At 54.8% G+C, this 12,877-nt stretch overlaps 1 protein-coding gene across 1 annotated transcript; it reads left to right on the top strand.

Annotated features, from left to right (window-relative positions):
* Positions 1-9,511: 9,511 nt before the first annotated feature.
* Positions 9,512-11,421, top strand: LOC125544040 (uncharacterized). Its single transcript, XM_048707571.2, has 3 exons — positions 9,512-9,800; positions 10,421-10,501; positions 10,734-11,421. Exons 1-3 carry the CDS (start codon positions 9,639-9,641, stop codon positions 11,091-11,093), a joined length of 603 nt encoding a protein of 200 aa, XP_048563528.1. The 5' UTR covers positions 9,512-9,638; the 3' UTR covers positions 11,094-11,421.
* The last annotated feature ends 1,456 nt before the right edge of the window (positions 11,422-12,877 follow it).

The following is a 12,877-nucleotide window of genomic DNA, read 5'->3' as shown; positions in this document are numbered from 1 at the left end:
ACCGAGTCTCTATCTGATAAATACTTGGGACTCCCCTCAATGATTGGGGTAGACCGAGTAGATTGTTTTAAACATCTCATTGAGAGAATACAGAAGTTGGTCGATGGATGGAAGGAGAGAACATTATCTTATGGTGGAAAGGAGGCTTTAATTAAGGCGGTGGCCCAAGCCATCCCAACTTATGCGATGGGGGTATTCAAATTCCCAAAAAAAATTGCAAGGGGATCACTAATACTATGTCGCATTATTGGTGGGGAGATGGTGAAGATCAACGCAAGATGCATTGGTTCGCGTGGTGGAAAATGTGTGTTCCAAAATCATAGGGAGGCATGGGGTTTCGTGACATACACAGTTTCAATATGGCTATGCTCGCCAAACAATGCTAGAGACTCATTGATAATTATGACTCTCTATGTGCTAAGGTCCTAAGAGCGAAATATTACCCTTTTGGAGACTTGTTGAATTGTGAACTGAAAAAAGGAGCGTCCTATGTGTCGGATTTCGGGTTCCGGCAGACCCTTGAGGTTCGAACACTGGGGTGCGCACGGAGATTTCGCCTCCTGCCTACCTGCACTCCTCCGCCTTGCTAGGATCTAAACTAAGGAAAGAACAACACAAGAGACGCAGGGTTTATACTGGTTCGGGCCACCGTTGTGGTGTAATACCCTACTCCAGTGTGTGGTGTGGTGGATTGCCTCTTGGGCTGATGATGATGAACAATACAAGGAAGAACAGCCTCTCAAGGGTCTGTTCTTGGCTGGGGCGATGAACTGCTGGGAGGAGCTCAGTCACCCTTCTCTCTCTCTCTCTACCTGATCTAAACCCCTCTCTTTCCTTCCCCCCTCAGCTCTCTTTGCTCTGTGGGTGGCTGGTCCTATTTATAGAGGCCCTGGTCCTCTTCCCAAATATCGAGCGGGAAGGGAGCCAACAATGGCAGGCTAATTTGAAGGGGGACAGCTAGTATCAGCTATCCTGACAAAAGTAGTCTTCGCCTGCGCAAAGCTCTGGTGATGACGCTGTCTTGGGCTCCACGGTGACCTCCGTCTCGTAGTCCTCCTGGTCTTGGTCTCGTTGCACCGAAATGGCAACCTTTGCCTGATGCCTCGGTACTCCGCGGCTGTGCTTGCCCCCTTTGCACCAAAGAGGAAGGAAGGACACTGCGCGGGTTGGCACCCGCCTGGCACCCCCGGTCATCATGGCTTGCATCACGGGCACCTCGTGAGGTACCCCGCCTTGATCTCTCCGCCTCCTCGTGAGCCAGCCTGACGAGGCCGTGCCTGAGGAAGCTCCGCGTCATCCGCCCCACGAGGCTTGGCCCCTCGCGAGGGTCTTGGGTTTGTGTTGGTGAAGATGGGCACGCTGGCCCCCCCTTTGAGCCACGCCGCAGGCCGCAGGCAGGCAAGTCTAGGGACCCCCATTCCCAGAACACCGACAGTAGCCCCCGGGCCCAAGGCGCACCCGGACTTGGCCGTGCAGGGAGACGGAAGGGCAAGAGCGAAGCGTCGCGGGCCCTAACAACCTGCGGCTTTGGGCGCCGCGTGGCGGTTGATTGGACGTGGGCGCCTCCACTTCCCCATGGCGCCTCGGCAACCGCACGGACTGGACAAGTCCCTACATGCAAAGTGGGTCATGATTACCTGCAATCGTGGAGGTCGGCGGTTGGCCTTCGCCGGCCATAAGTACGGAACGGCGCACGCCCTTCCAGTCCATCCCCCCTTGCTTCTCCTTCTTCCCGATCCTTGCTCCGTCTTGCTGCGATGGCTCCGATCCGCCGGTTCTCGACGGCAGAGAAGGGAAAGGCTCCCCGAGGGGAACCATACCCACTCCCGCCGAAGAAACGGCTCGCCCCCGTGGCCCGGACGAGGGGGCCTTTCAGGTGGTGTCGAGGCCTTGGTGCGAGCGGGTGCCGCCGGGGTTCCCGCTGCCATTGTACGCCCACGTCGAGGGCCCCGAAGGAGCTAATGCTGACCGCCACGGGTGGCGCCACCGTCGGCGCCGGTGGGTCACGAAGGTGTGGGTCGTCCCTCCTGGGGTCCACACCGAGGGCTCCTCCCGAGAGTTCGTGCTTCACGTCGCCATTCCTCTTCAGTCTTGGATCCGCCTTCCTCCCTTCTTCGCCTCCATCATCCCGCAGGGGGAGCCCCTAGAGCTCTGGCTGCAGCATGCCGGCTGCAGCACCCTCGTGATCGAGGCAGAGGTCGCGGTCGTTGCCCCGGGCGAGGTCTTCATGACTCGGGGCTGGAGAGAGATCACCCGGGTTTGCAGGGTAAGGGGCGTCTTCGTGGTCCACTTGGATTACGACGGTGCTTCGGTGATGCTCTTCAAGGTCTTCGATGCGAGCGGGCGCCGGCTGGAGTGCTGCCCCGGGGAAGATGGCCAGGACCCTGCCGCGACGAGGACTGGGCCCGCCAACCACTCCCTTGGCGGCTCCTCGGGCGGTGGAGGCGTCGGAGGTTCCAGCGACTCCGGCGAGCTCTTCGCGACTCTGGAGACGAGCGACGACAGCTACGAGCCCCCGAGCCGGCACCGCTCCTGGAGCAGGGCGGGCTCGTCAGGCCGCCGCCGACTCTGATCTGGATGGGGTTGGCGTCGGTGCTTGGCGGCCCACTGTTGATGATGGCGTCTTTTGTAGGGTCGTGCGTAGTTTGTGTCCCTTTAGGATCTGTTCCCTGCGAGGAATCAAAAACGCGTCCCGTGGGGGCTTGTAAGGTGCCTGTGATCCTGTTTTGTTAATATAACCCTTGTCGTAGAATTGCGCGAGTTGCTCATTCCGCCTCAGCTCAGTCCTCCCTTTCGAATCTCACGAGGGCTTGGTGCTCTGCGCCGACAGGTCCCAGTCCCAAGGCGGCTTCAGCCGTCGCTGGTATGCCAAGTCGCGATGCCGTGGTCAAGGCCAAGAGGTGAGCGACCCGGAGTCCGGTAAGAGCCCCTGAGTCGCGATGCTCAGGAGGTCCCCTTTGGCGCCCAAGCAGCCGTCGTTTGGTGAGAAAGGAGAGCGGCGTTGCTAACACGGGATAGCATTAGGTGCGGGGATGGTGCCACGGCAGCTGGCGCTTCCGGGTGATGACTTATCTCGAGGATCAGGGGCCGCTCTCTGGTGTGTCGCCGGGTCCGTGCATCGGCAGGCGCAAGGTTGCTCGGCGAGGTCCTCGTGTGTCTCTCCCCTCTCGCCTTTGCTCCCCTTTTTGCTCTACGTCATCGGGTCCCGGCCCTCGAGCGAGTCTCAGCCGTCGCTGGTATGCCAGGTCGCGATGCCGTGGTCAAGGCCAGAGGGTGAGGGCTGGAGAGCCAGTAGGAGCCCTGAGTCGCGATGCTCAGGCACCCCCCTTTAACGTGCAAGCGGTTCGCGCGGACGAGAGCGCAGGTGACACCGCAAGGGCCTTGCCTGACGCAGCCTCTTCAGGAGGTCCTGCAGGTCCATCATAGAAAAAACAAGGGGTTGCCATGACAATTGACAGTCAGCCGTTGGTTGCTTCCGAGGGGTAGTGAGGCACTGAAGGCTTGACGAGGTGACGCTATGCGGGGCTGCCGCGACCAGAGCTCAGACATCCAGGTTTGTTGGGGTTGCAGGGACGGACCCATGCGCAAGCATCGTGCCGTTTGGGAGCAGCTCCGTTAGTTGGCGTCAGCTGAGCAGGCAACTAGGTAAAACACATTAGCCGCGAAGGAGTGGATTCGTTCAAATAGATGCTGGGAATGCGGACATCACTGGGTCAGGCCCGAGCGACTTGGGGGGTCATGCAGCCCGAGGGGCGCCCCCAACAAGGTAAGCTAACAACATGGAATAAAAAACGGATACACGCCGCAGGGACGGACCCACGCGGCCTGGGAATAATGCAGCCCTGGGGGGGCGCTCCCAGCTGGAAATAAAACTCGAAAGATGTCACCTGATGATGTTGAGGACGAAGGAGCATTGATGTAGTAGGCTCGGTGGGCTGTGGAAGCCGATCCTCACGAGCCCCCAGGCCCAGGGGCCTCGGGAGGCTCCGGAGGCACTGGCGGCTCCTCACGGGCCATCTCCATCCCTGCCAGGGCTGCGGAACGCCTGGCCTCTCGTGCCCCCGTGATGCCCCTCATGAGGCACTGGTACATGTCAGCCGTGTTCGGCAAGCCGTAAGGCATGCGAACGTAGCTGTGGGGTGGGCCTCCGTAGCGCCCCACTCGCGAGGGCCAGAGGCGCTCCAGAGAGGCGACTCGGTTGAGCCCTGGTATGTCGATGCAAACGCGCAGCCCACCATCCTCGCCTGGATGGGGAGCCGCTGCTGGTAGGCGGCGGCCGCCTTTCATGACTCTTGACTCCTGTAGCTCCTGAATGGCCTTACTGACGAACTCCTGAGGGTCTGGGTCTCCTTGCCTTGCTCCTTCTTGAGGGAAACATGCTTCGAAACACGCCTCCATGTGGTGCCCAAGCGCCTCCCTCGTGACCCTAGCTAGGTCGGTGGCTCTCCAGGGGGGAGCCCCCGAGCCCTGCCTGAGGAGGGCGCTGGGCGCGCTTTTCTATGCGATGGAAGGAGGTTCCCCCTGGGCAGGCGCGGGCCCAGAGGGGCCTGCCTCCTGAGTGGTCGGGCCGGACGATGTCTTCTTCTTCTTAGGGGCGGTCTCGGGAGGCCTCCTACTTCCACGATCTGGGTCTTCCAGTGACACGGCCTGAAAGGCTCGTTCCAGGGAACACACCGCGTCCTTCTCTTCACAGGGCACCGTGATGACTCCGCCGCTTCCTGGCATCTTGAGGACGTTGTAGCCGTGGTGAGTTACGGCCATGAACTTGGCCAGCGCTGGGTACCCAAGGAAGGCGTTGTACGGCAGGCGAATGTGAGCGACGTCGAAGTCGATGAGCTCGGTGCGGTAGTTGTCGCGTGCCCCGAAGGTGACAGGGAGGCGGACCCGCCCAATCGGGACTGTGGAGCCGTCGGTGATACCGGAGAAAGGCTTGGTTGGCTGAAGCTGGTTGTAGGGCACTTGGAGGTTGTTGAATGTCTCCACGAACAGGACGTTGAGCCCTGCCCCGCCATCGATGAGGGTCTTGGTGACCACCACGTTGCTGACGATCGGGGAGCAAAGCATCGGGAGAACTCCGGCTGTAGCCGCACACTTGAGCTGATCTGCTGAGCTGAACGTGATGGCGCACGCCGACCACCTGACAGGGCGCGTGGCTTCGAGCCTGGGGAGGACTGCGTTCACTTCACGGGCGAACTGCTTGAAGATGCGCTGAGAGGCTGGGGCTTGTGCCCCGCCCAGGATGCAGGCGATCGCGCGCGGCTCCTGGAAGCCCCCAGCCCCCTCGTCCTGGTGGCGGTCCTCGTTTCTCCTTGGCTGCGGCGGTAGCGGTGGGAGGCCTGCGTTGCCTTGCGGGCGATCCTCGCGAGGCTGATCCCTCCAGTCTCCCTCGCGAGGCTGATCCCTCCAGCCTCCCTCGCGAGGCAGGTCTGGCCAGCGATCCTCGCGAGGTTGATCGCGCCACCCTTGGCGCGGGCCACGGTCTTCCCAGCGTCCTGCGTTCCTTCCTCCTCCTCGGCCGTAGCCCCGGTCATTGCGGTCAGGGCGACGGCCGATCCTTCCTTCTCGCACGGCTCAGAGCTCTTGACATTCGTTGGTGTTGTGGGTGTGGAGGTCGTGGTACACACAGTACCGGCTGTCCTTGGAAGGTTCGGGCTGATCTCTGCCCCGCTTGGTGTCTGGTTCTGCCGCGAGCACGGCAGCCCCCTTGCGCTTCACATCCTTGGCCTTGGGCTTCTTCTCTTCTGGGTCTGCGGCAGGCAGCTCGAGGAGGGAGAGACACCCTTCCTCGGCCCTGGCGCACTTGGTTGCCAGGTTGAACAGTTCCAAGGAAGTGCACAGGTCTTCATGCATCGCCAGCTCCTTCTTCATCTTGACGTCGCGCACGCCGTCGGAGAAGGCCGAGATGATGGCCTCCTCAGTCACCTTGGGAATCTTGAGGCACGCGTTGTTGAAGCGCTGGATGTACTTCTGCAGGGTCTCCCCGGGCTGTTGCTTGATGCGGCGCATGTCGCTCACGGCGGGTGGCCGGTCGCGAGTGCCTTGGAAGTTGGCGATGAAGCGGGTGCGCATCTCATCCCATGAGGAGATTGTGCCTGGAGCCAGGTTCAGGAGCCAGGTGCGGGCCCCATCCTTGAGTGCCATGGGGAACCAGTTCGCCATGACCTTCTCGTCTCCGTTGGCAGCTTCGATGCCCAGCTCGTAGAGCTGGAGGAACTCCGTAGGGTCAGCCGTGCCGCCGTAGCGAGGAGGCAAGTCTGGCTTGAACTTGCCGGGCCACGCGATGCTGCGTAGCTCGGCGGTGAAGGCGCGACAGCCTGCTGTGGCCACGGGAGGCCTTGGATGACGGGGAGCTTGGTCTTGCATGTCCCCACGCACTTCAGCTGGGAGCAACGCGGGGTCTTGACGCGCGGGAGCAGGAGCATGGTCGCGACGTGCTGGAGCAGGGAGCGCCCGGGCAGCTTCTTGCGGGCGAGGGACTTCTTGACAACTCTGCTCTTGCTGCGCTGGCGCCTGACGGAGCGGGTTCCGCCCAGGGGCCACGCGCCTTGGAGCCATGGCGCCTTCCTGAGGAGGAGGCGGCCGGGGCGCCGCCGGAGCTTCATTGCCCACGCAGGGCGGGGTGCGGTGCAGCGGAACGGACGGCGCAGGAGAGCCCCCTGCGGCGCGGACGAGCTTGGCGACGCGGTCGAGCCATTCTTCGTAGACGTCGTCGACGGGACGGTAGCGCAGGAGCTCGTTCGCTGCGATGAGTGCAGCCCGAGCCTCCATGGGCGCGCGGAGCGCGCGGGATGAAGAACCAGCTGGGGTGAGCGAGGGAGTTGCGGTGCGGCCGTGTTGCCGCACGGACGGATGCTGGGACGATGCTTGCTGCTCGTCCCCCGTCGGGCCGGTGGCGGCGTTGACGGCAGGTGACGGGGAACGGCGAGGACGCCCGCCGACAGGGGCCGTCTGGGCGACGCGGGAAGCGAGCGCGGCCCGCCGCTCGGCGCGGGCCCGACGAGCGTCAGACATGGGCGTGATGGTCGGAGGAGAACGGGGTGGTGGAAGACGAATCCCGGCGCACCCCTACCTGGCACGCCAAATGTCGGATTTCGGGTTCCGGCAGACCCTTGAGGTTCGAACAGTGGGGTGCGCGCGGAGATTTCGCCTCCTGCCTACTTGCACTCCTCCGCCTTGCTAGGATCTAAACTAAGAAAAGAACAACACAAGAGACGCAGGGTTTATACTGGTTCGGGCCACCGTTGTGGTGTAATACCCTACTCCAGTGTGTGGTGTGGTGGATTGCCTCTTGGGCTGATGATGATGAACAATACAAGGAAGAACAGCCTCTCGAGGGTCTGTTCTTGGCTGGGGCGATGAACTGCTGGGAGGAGCTCAGTCACCCTTCTCTTTCTCTCTACCTGATCTAAACCCCTCTCTTTCCTTCCCCCCTCAGCTCTCTTTGCTCTGTGGGTGGCTGGTCCTATTTATAGAGGCCCCGGCCCTCTTCCCAAATATCGAGCGGGAAGGGAGCCAACAATGGCGGGCTAATTTGAAGGGGGACAACTAGTATCAGCTATCCTGACAAAAGTAGTCTTCGCCTGCGCAAAGCTCTGGTGATGACGCCGTCTTGGGCTCCACGGTGACCTCCGTCTCATAGTCCTCCTGGTCTTGGTCTCTTTGCACCGAAATGGCAACCTTTGCCTGATGCCTCGGTACTCCGCGGCTGCGCTTACCCCCTTTGCACCAAAGAGGAAGGGAGGACACTGCGCGGGCTGGCACCCGCCTGGCACCCCCGGTCGCCATGGCTTGCGTCACGGGCACCTCGTGAGGTACCCCGCCTTGATCTCTCCGCCTTCTCATGAGCCAGCCTGACGAGGCCGCGCCTGAGGAAGCTCCGCGTCGTCTGCCCCGCGAGGCTTGGCCCCTCGCGACGGTCTTGGGTTTGTGTTGGTGAAGATGGGCCGCGCTGGGCCCCCCTTTGAGCCACGCCGCAGGCCGCAGGCAGGCAAGTCTGGGGACCCCCGTTCCAGAACGCCGACACTATGTTTGGCAGAGCATTTGGGCAGGAATACAAACTTTCAAGAAGGGGTGTATATGGAGAGTTGGCAATGGTACGAAAATAAATATATGGAATGATTGTTGGATTCCAAATAGTATTTCAAGAAAAATTATCATGGCGCAGGGCAACTGTGTACTGTCAAAGGTGAATGAACTTATTAACCCGGTCACGGGGAATGGGATGAGGCACTAATCAGAGATAATTTTTGGCACATTGATGCGGAAAGAATTTTGCAAATCCCAATATATCAGTATGAGACAGAAGATTTTGTCTCATGGCACTTAACAAAATCGGGTGTTTTTTGTGTCCGCTCGGCCTATTACAAGCAGTGGGAGGAGACTTATGTTTCGAAGGATTCAAATCCTAATGGTATAAGCGGATCTGCTCAACACCCGGGCTGGAAGAAACTTTGGAGTTTAAAGATACCAAGCAAAATAAAAATTTTCTTATGAAGATGTCTTCATTATGCCATACCCTGTTGCTGTATACTGGCAAACAGACATATTTCTAAGTCTGCTCAATGTCCGCTATGCTTAATGCAGGCAAAAGATATTGCTCATATGGCCTTCAAATATAACAGGGCTCAGGAGATATAGAGAAATATGGGACTGCATGACATAATAGCAAGAGTTGCATAACAGGGGAGATCGGGTGCCGAGATTTTTGAAATCTTTCTTTATGAACCGCCTCACCAGACGCAATATATGGATGTCGTCGATTTACCAGAGCTGATTGCTATTACTAGCTGGTATATATGGTGGCAAAGAAGGCAAATAGTGAGACAGGGAGAGGTTCAATGCCCGGTTAGGTCCTGCCAGTCCATCAGGGCTCTCTCATTGAATTTTGTACGAGTTGCAACTAAACCTACAACACTGCCGCGGTTGAACAAATGGAGGAAGCCATTACTTGGCCAATATCTCGTTAATGTTGATGCTTCCTTCGTAGAAGAGGACAATGCAGCATCCTGTGGTACAGTTATAAGAGATAGCAATGGTATACTTGTGGCTGCAGCCACGGTCAAATTAGAGCATGTGGCGGATGTGATATCGGCGGAAGCAGGCGCTCTTGTGGAAGGTCTCAAACTTGCTGGCAATTTGGGATTGAACTCTATTTTGATACAATCTGATAATGTGATCATTGTGGAAGCTCTTTAGGGAAACTCAGGACACTCAATGATCGCGGCTCCTATACTAGATGTCTGTCGCTCACTTAGTGATTTCGGGAAGGCCTTATTAAAGCATTGTAACCGGGAATCTAATATGGTAGCTCATTCGCTAGCTCAAAATGAACGTGTTGATCCACCAAGTTTATGGTTGGACTCATTTCCGGAATTTATTACTGATTTTTTAACGGACGATGTAAGGGTCGCATAATTTTAATAAAGCTAGCCATGAAGGCCTTTTCATAAAAAAACCAAAACCAAAACCGATACACACGAGATTTGATTTGAAAGGGCATGGTCATCGCACGCCACACCGCCCACCCGTAGAACAAAAAGAAAAAAAGAAAAGGGGAAAAATCGCATCAAACCCTCTTCCGCATCCTTCTCCTCGGTGGCTTCCGGTTCGTAAGGGGATCTCCGGCGGCGGCGGCGGCGATGTCCCGAAAGAGGAAGACGGACGCCGCACCGCGGTTGGACGAGGCCGACCGCACGCTCTACTCCAGCTTCTGTGGCGCCGCCAATTCCCTCTCCCAGCTATACTCCCAGGCCATGGCCCAGCAGAAGCTCTCCTTCCAGGCTGGCGAGCGGCACGCCCTCGTCAGTGACCCTTCTCTCTCCGTCCTCCTCTTTTTCTCTCTTCGGTCGGTTGTTTGTAGGAATTTCGATTGGCTGCGCGTGTAGTTTACAGCTATAGATTGGTCTGGTGGTCGGTGAGGGCATACGTTGGGCTTGACAGTGGATACAGCCACATCAGATTTGGCCATCCTTAGGGGATACCATGTAAGAATTGGATGTGCAACCAAAGCCTCAGAGAATGAAATGTCAATGTTCAGAGGTTGTAACTGATCCCTTGAGCAGTCGTAATTCAATGTTTGTTCCCTTCATAGCTAACATGGACTTGTGTTGCAGTCTTTTACAAAAAAGCAAGGGTACCAAAGTATGAAATTTTGTTCGACCTGGATTTTCAAGAGAAACAGAAAGGCATCAATAAGAATGGAGAAATATGTATCTTGTTGTTAAGATTTAGACAGTTAGTACCCATTTTGTTTCTAGCCAAAATATGAGAGTAATCTGTAATCGTAGTTCTTACAGCTTGTATGTACCCTTTTTTTTCTAGCTTGTATTAAGTAGGGGAGAAAATGTACTTTCGCTAGCGATACTAGATTCGAACATTGCATGGAAATGTACCCTGGCTAAATTTCAATTTAATCATACAGGAAAAGCTCCACCAATGGATCTTGAGGAAGCATGATGAGGAGTCGAGGCTTACTGTTGCAGACATAATGTCACATATCCAGGTTCGATCTTAGAACTCCCTGATTTACGTTGCTGCCTCCATTTCTGATAATATTGAATTTTGTGTTGTTTTTTGTCGAACATCACGATATATGAATCATGATCTTGTCAGTGTATAGGTGTATGTCTTTTTAACTTTCACTATCTAATATCTATTGTCTTGGGTTCAATAGTTCTCATATGTATTATAAGCAATTTAACCAATATTTGGTATATTGTTGCTTTGTTTTATAGCATGAGATTGACTATGGAGGTACTGATGCACATGTATCCCCAAGGGTACATCAGCATCCCATGAGTGTGAATCCGTTTACAATTATCCAACCCTCAGCTGGGTCATACGCACAAGCAACATCCGGGCATGCTCCCAGACCCAGCCTCAGTGACCAGTCAAAGAATACAATATTCTCAAATGCATTATCAAGCCCGGTCCGCAGGAGCCTCCAGACGTATCACTTAACCCAAGGTGCTGGTAATGGAGGACGGAACACTGAAGCAAACTCAGCCGGGCAAAACCGAGAGGCCAACTCTGCAAGCTCCAATGATACCTCCATGGACATGGTTTCAGACAGCGCGGGAAATGGGTACTACTAAGTCAGTTTCTGGAAAAATGTTGCATGCACAACCAGGAAGCATTGAGTGCCAGTATTTTCTCTGGTTTTTGTATGTTATGTATTTTTCCTAAAGCTCATGCACTGTGTGGCTTTATAGTTGCACACCTGGCGATTCACTTAAAGTTATTGGATTTGTTTTCTTTTGTTCAAGCCTGTTTGGAGAGAAATCTATATGTATGCCTGGTTCATGTCTTATATCCCAACAATCTTTTTGGGGCTTTGCCATGAAGATTCTGAATGTAAATGAAAATTGCTATGATATAGCAAAGAGTTTATGTGCTTAATACAATGAGAGGGTTAAATTATGATGTATCGGCAATGGTAACAAAAATTATCATTATCATTTGGTTATCGCATTATCAGGACTTTGCCATGAATATTCTGAATGTCTTATATCCCAACAATCTTTTTGGGGCTTTGCCATGAAGATTCTGAATGTAAATGAAAATTGCTATGATATAGCAAAGAGTTTATGTGCTTAATACAATGAGAGGGTTAAATTATGATGTATCGGCAATGGTAACAAAAATTATCATTATCATTTGGTTATCGCATTATCAGGATGTGCCATCTTTGAATTCTTTTGGCTCTGTTATGCTTGAAAGTTCATTACATATTTTAGTGGTAATATTCCACACACCCCATGGCCTTACTCCTGGGTTGTATTATTTGTATTCAAGGAAATTAATATAAAATATCTCTCTTTTAGCAGGCTTCTTGTGGTTGCTTCTACGGGCCAACCAGCTATCCTCCTCTGCACAGAATCGGGTCATTAGGGAGGCGAGAGCCGCCATGGTTTTCGACTTGTCCCGTCCGAGTTGTCACGCCAGCCATTTATCGTGAATGTTGTGCCGTAAGGCGGCAATTGCTTCTGCGTTGGGATAGCCTACTATTTGGTTCTTCTTAGTTGTCACAGCCCTAGAATAATTGAGTGTAATTAATGCATTAGAAGCATTCATGATTTCGGAGAAACTTGAATTGAGGGAATTTTCAAGCCTCAAAAAATATTAAATAAAGGGCAAGAACCTTGAAAATTGCAGGCAAGAACCCTGAAAATTGCATTCTCTGAATCCAATATGCCTTCATTAATGTTTGATATTTTTGGCAAGGGTTTTGGTCCATACCAAAAATAATGAACATTTTTAAGGATTAATTTTGGTCACTGAATTTAAATCATATTGTATTTGAATTTGAAGTTATATTCATATAACTAGGATATATTTTCAAATGCTTATGAAATAATGTATGTGCCTTTGGGAAAGGTCCATGAAGCAACATAAAAATATTTAGAGGATTTTGGCATTGTTTGAATTCTATTTGAATTCAAAACAATGGCGAAAGAATTTAATTAACAGAAAAGGAAATTCATAGAAAAGCAGAGAGAGGGACATGACTTACCTGTCACAGCCCACTTAATAGGCCAGCCCACCAGGGGTAGCCTGGTCCTCCTCCTCTCGCTAGTAGGGAGGGTGCTCGCACGCGTCGGCATGCAGCTGCCTGCCTGGCCCTCCCTAGGCTAGCGTGACGAGCGGGTTAACGCCATCGCCCCCGTCTGGACCCCCGCTCACCCCCCTCGCTCCCTCACATGTTCGCCGCCATGGCCGAAGCCATTGAGGCGACACCGTCGTGAACCCCGTGGCCACCGGCCCTCCCTTGCCCAGCCCACCTGTCCATTGGCCCTCTGCATCCCTGCACGCCACCCCGTCGAAGAACCCGAGCTCAGACGCGCTGCAGCGATGGCCTCGAGCTCATCTTACCGCCACA

The sequence above is a fragment of the Triticum urartu genome, chromosome 3A, assembly GCF_056163025.1.
Source record: "Triticum urartu cultivar PI428250 chromosome 3A, HENAU_Tu73, whole genome shotgun sequence".
Taxonomy (NCBI): Eukaryota; Viridiplantae; Streptophyta; class Magnoliopsida; order Poales; family Poaceae; genus Triticum; species Triticum urartu.
Note: the sequence above shows the minus strand (reverse complement) of the source record. Positions and strands in the feature narration are given on the sequence as shown.

Bases quoted from the DNA above. Each gene is read 5' to 3' on its own strand.
- LOC125544040 (XM_048707571.2), top strand. From the start codon at position 9,639: ATGTCCCGAAAGAGGAAGACGGACGCCGCACCGCGGTTGGACGAGGCC. The intron at 9,801-10,420 runs GTCAGTGACCCT...TTAATCATACAG, and splicing joins CTGGCGAGCGGCACGCCCTC to GAAAAGCTCCACCAATGGAT. The intron at 10,502-10,733 runs GTTCGATCTTAG...TTTGTTTTATAG, and splicing joins ACATAATGTCACATATCCAG to CATGAGATTGACTATGGAGG.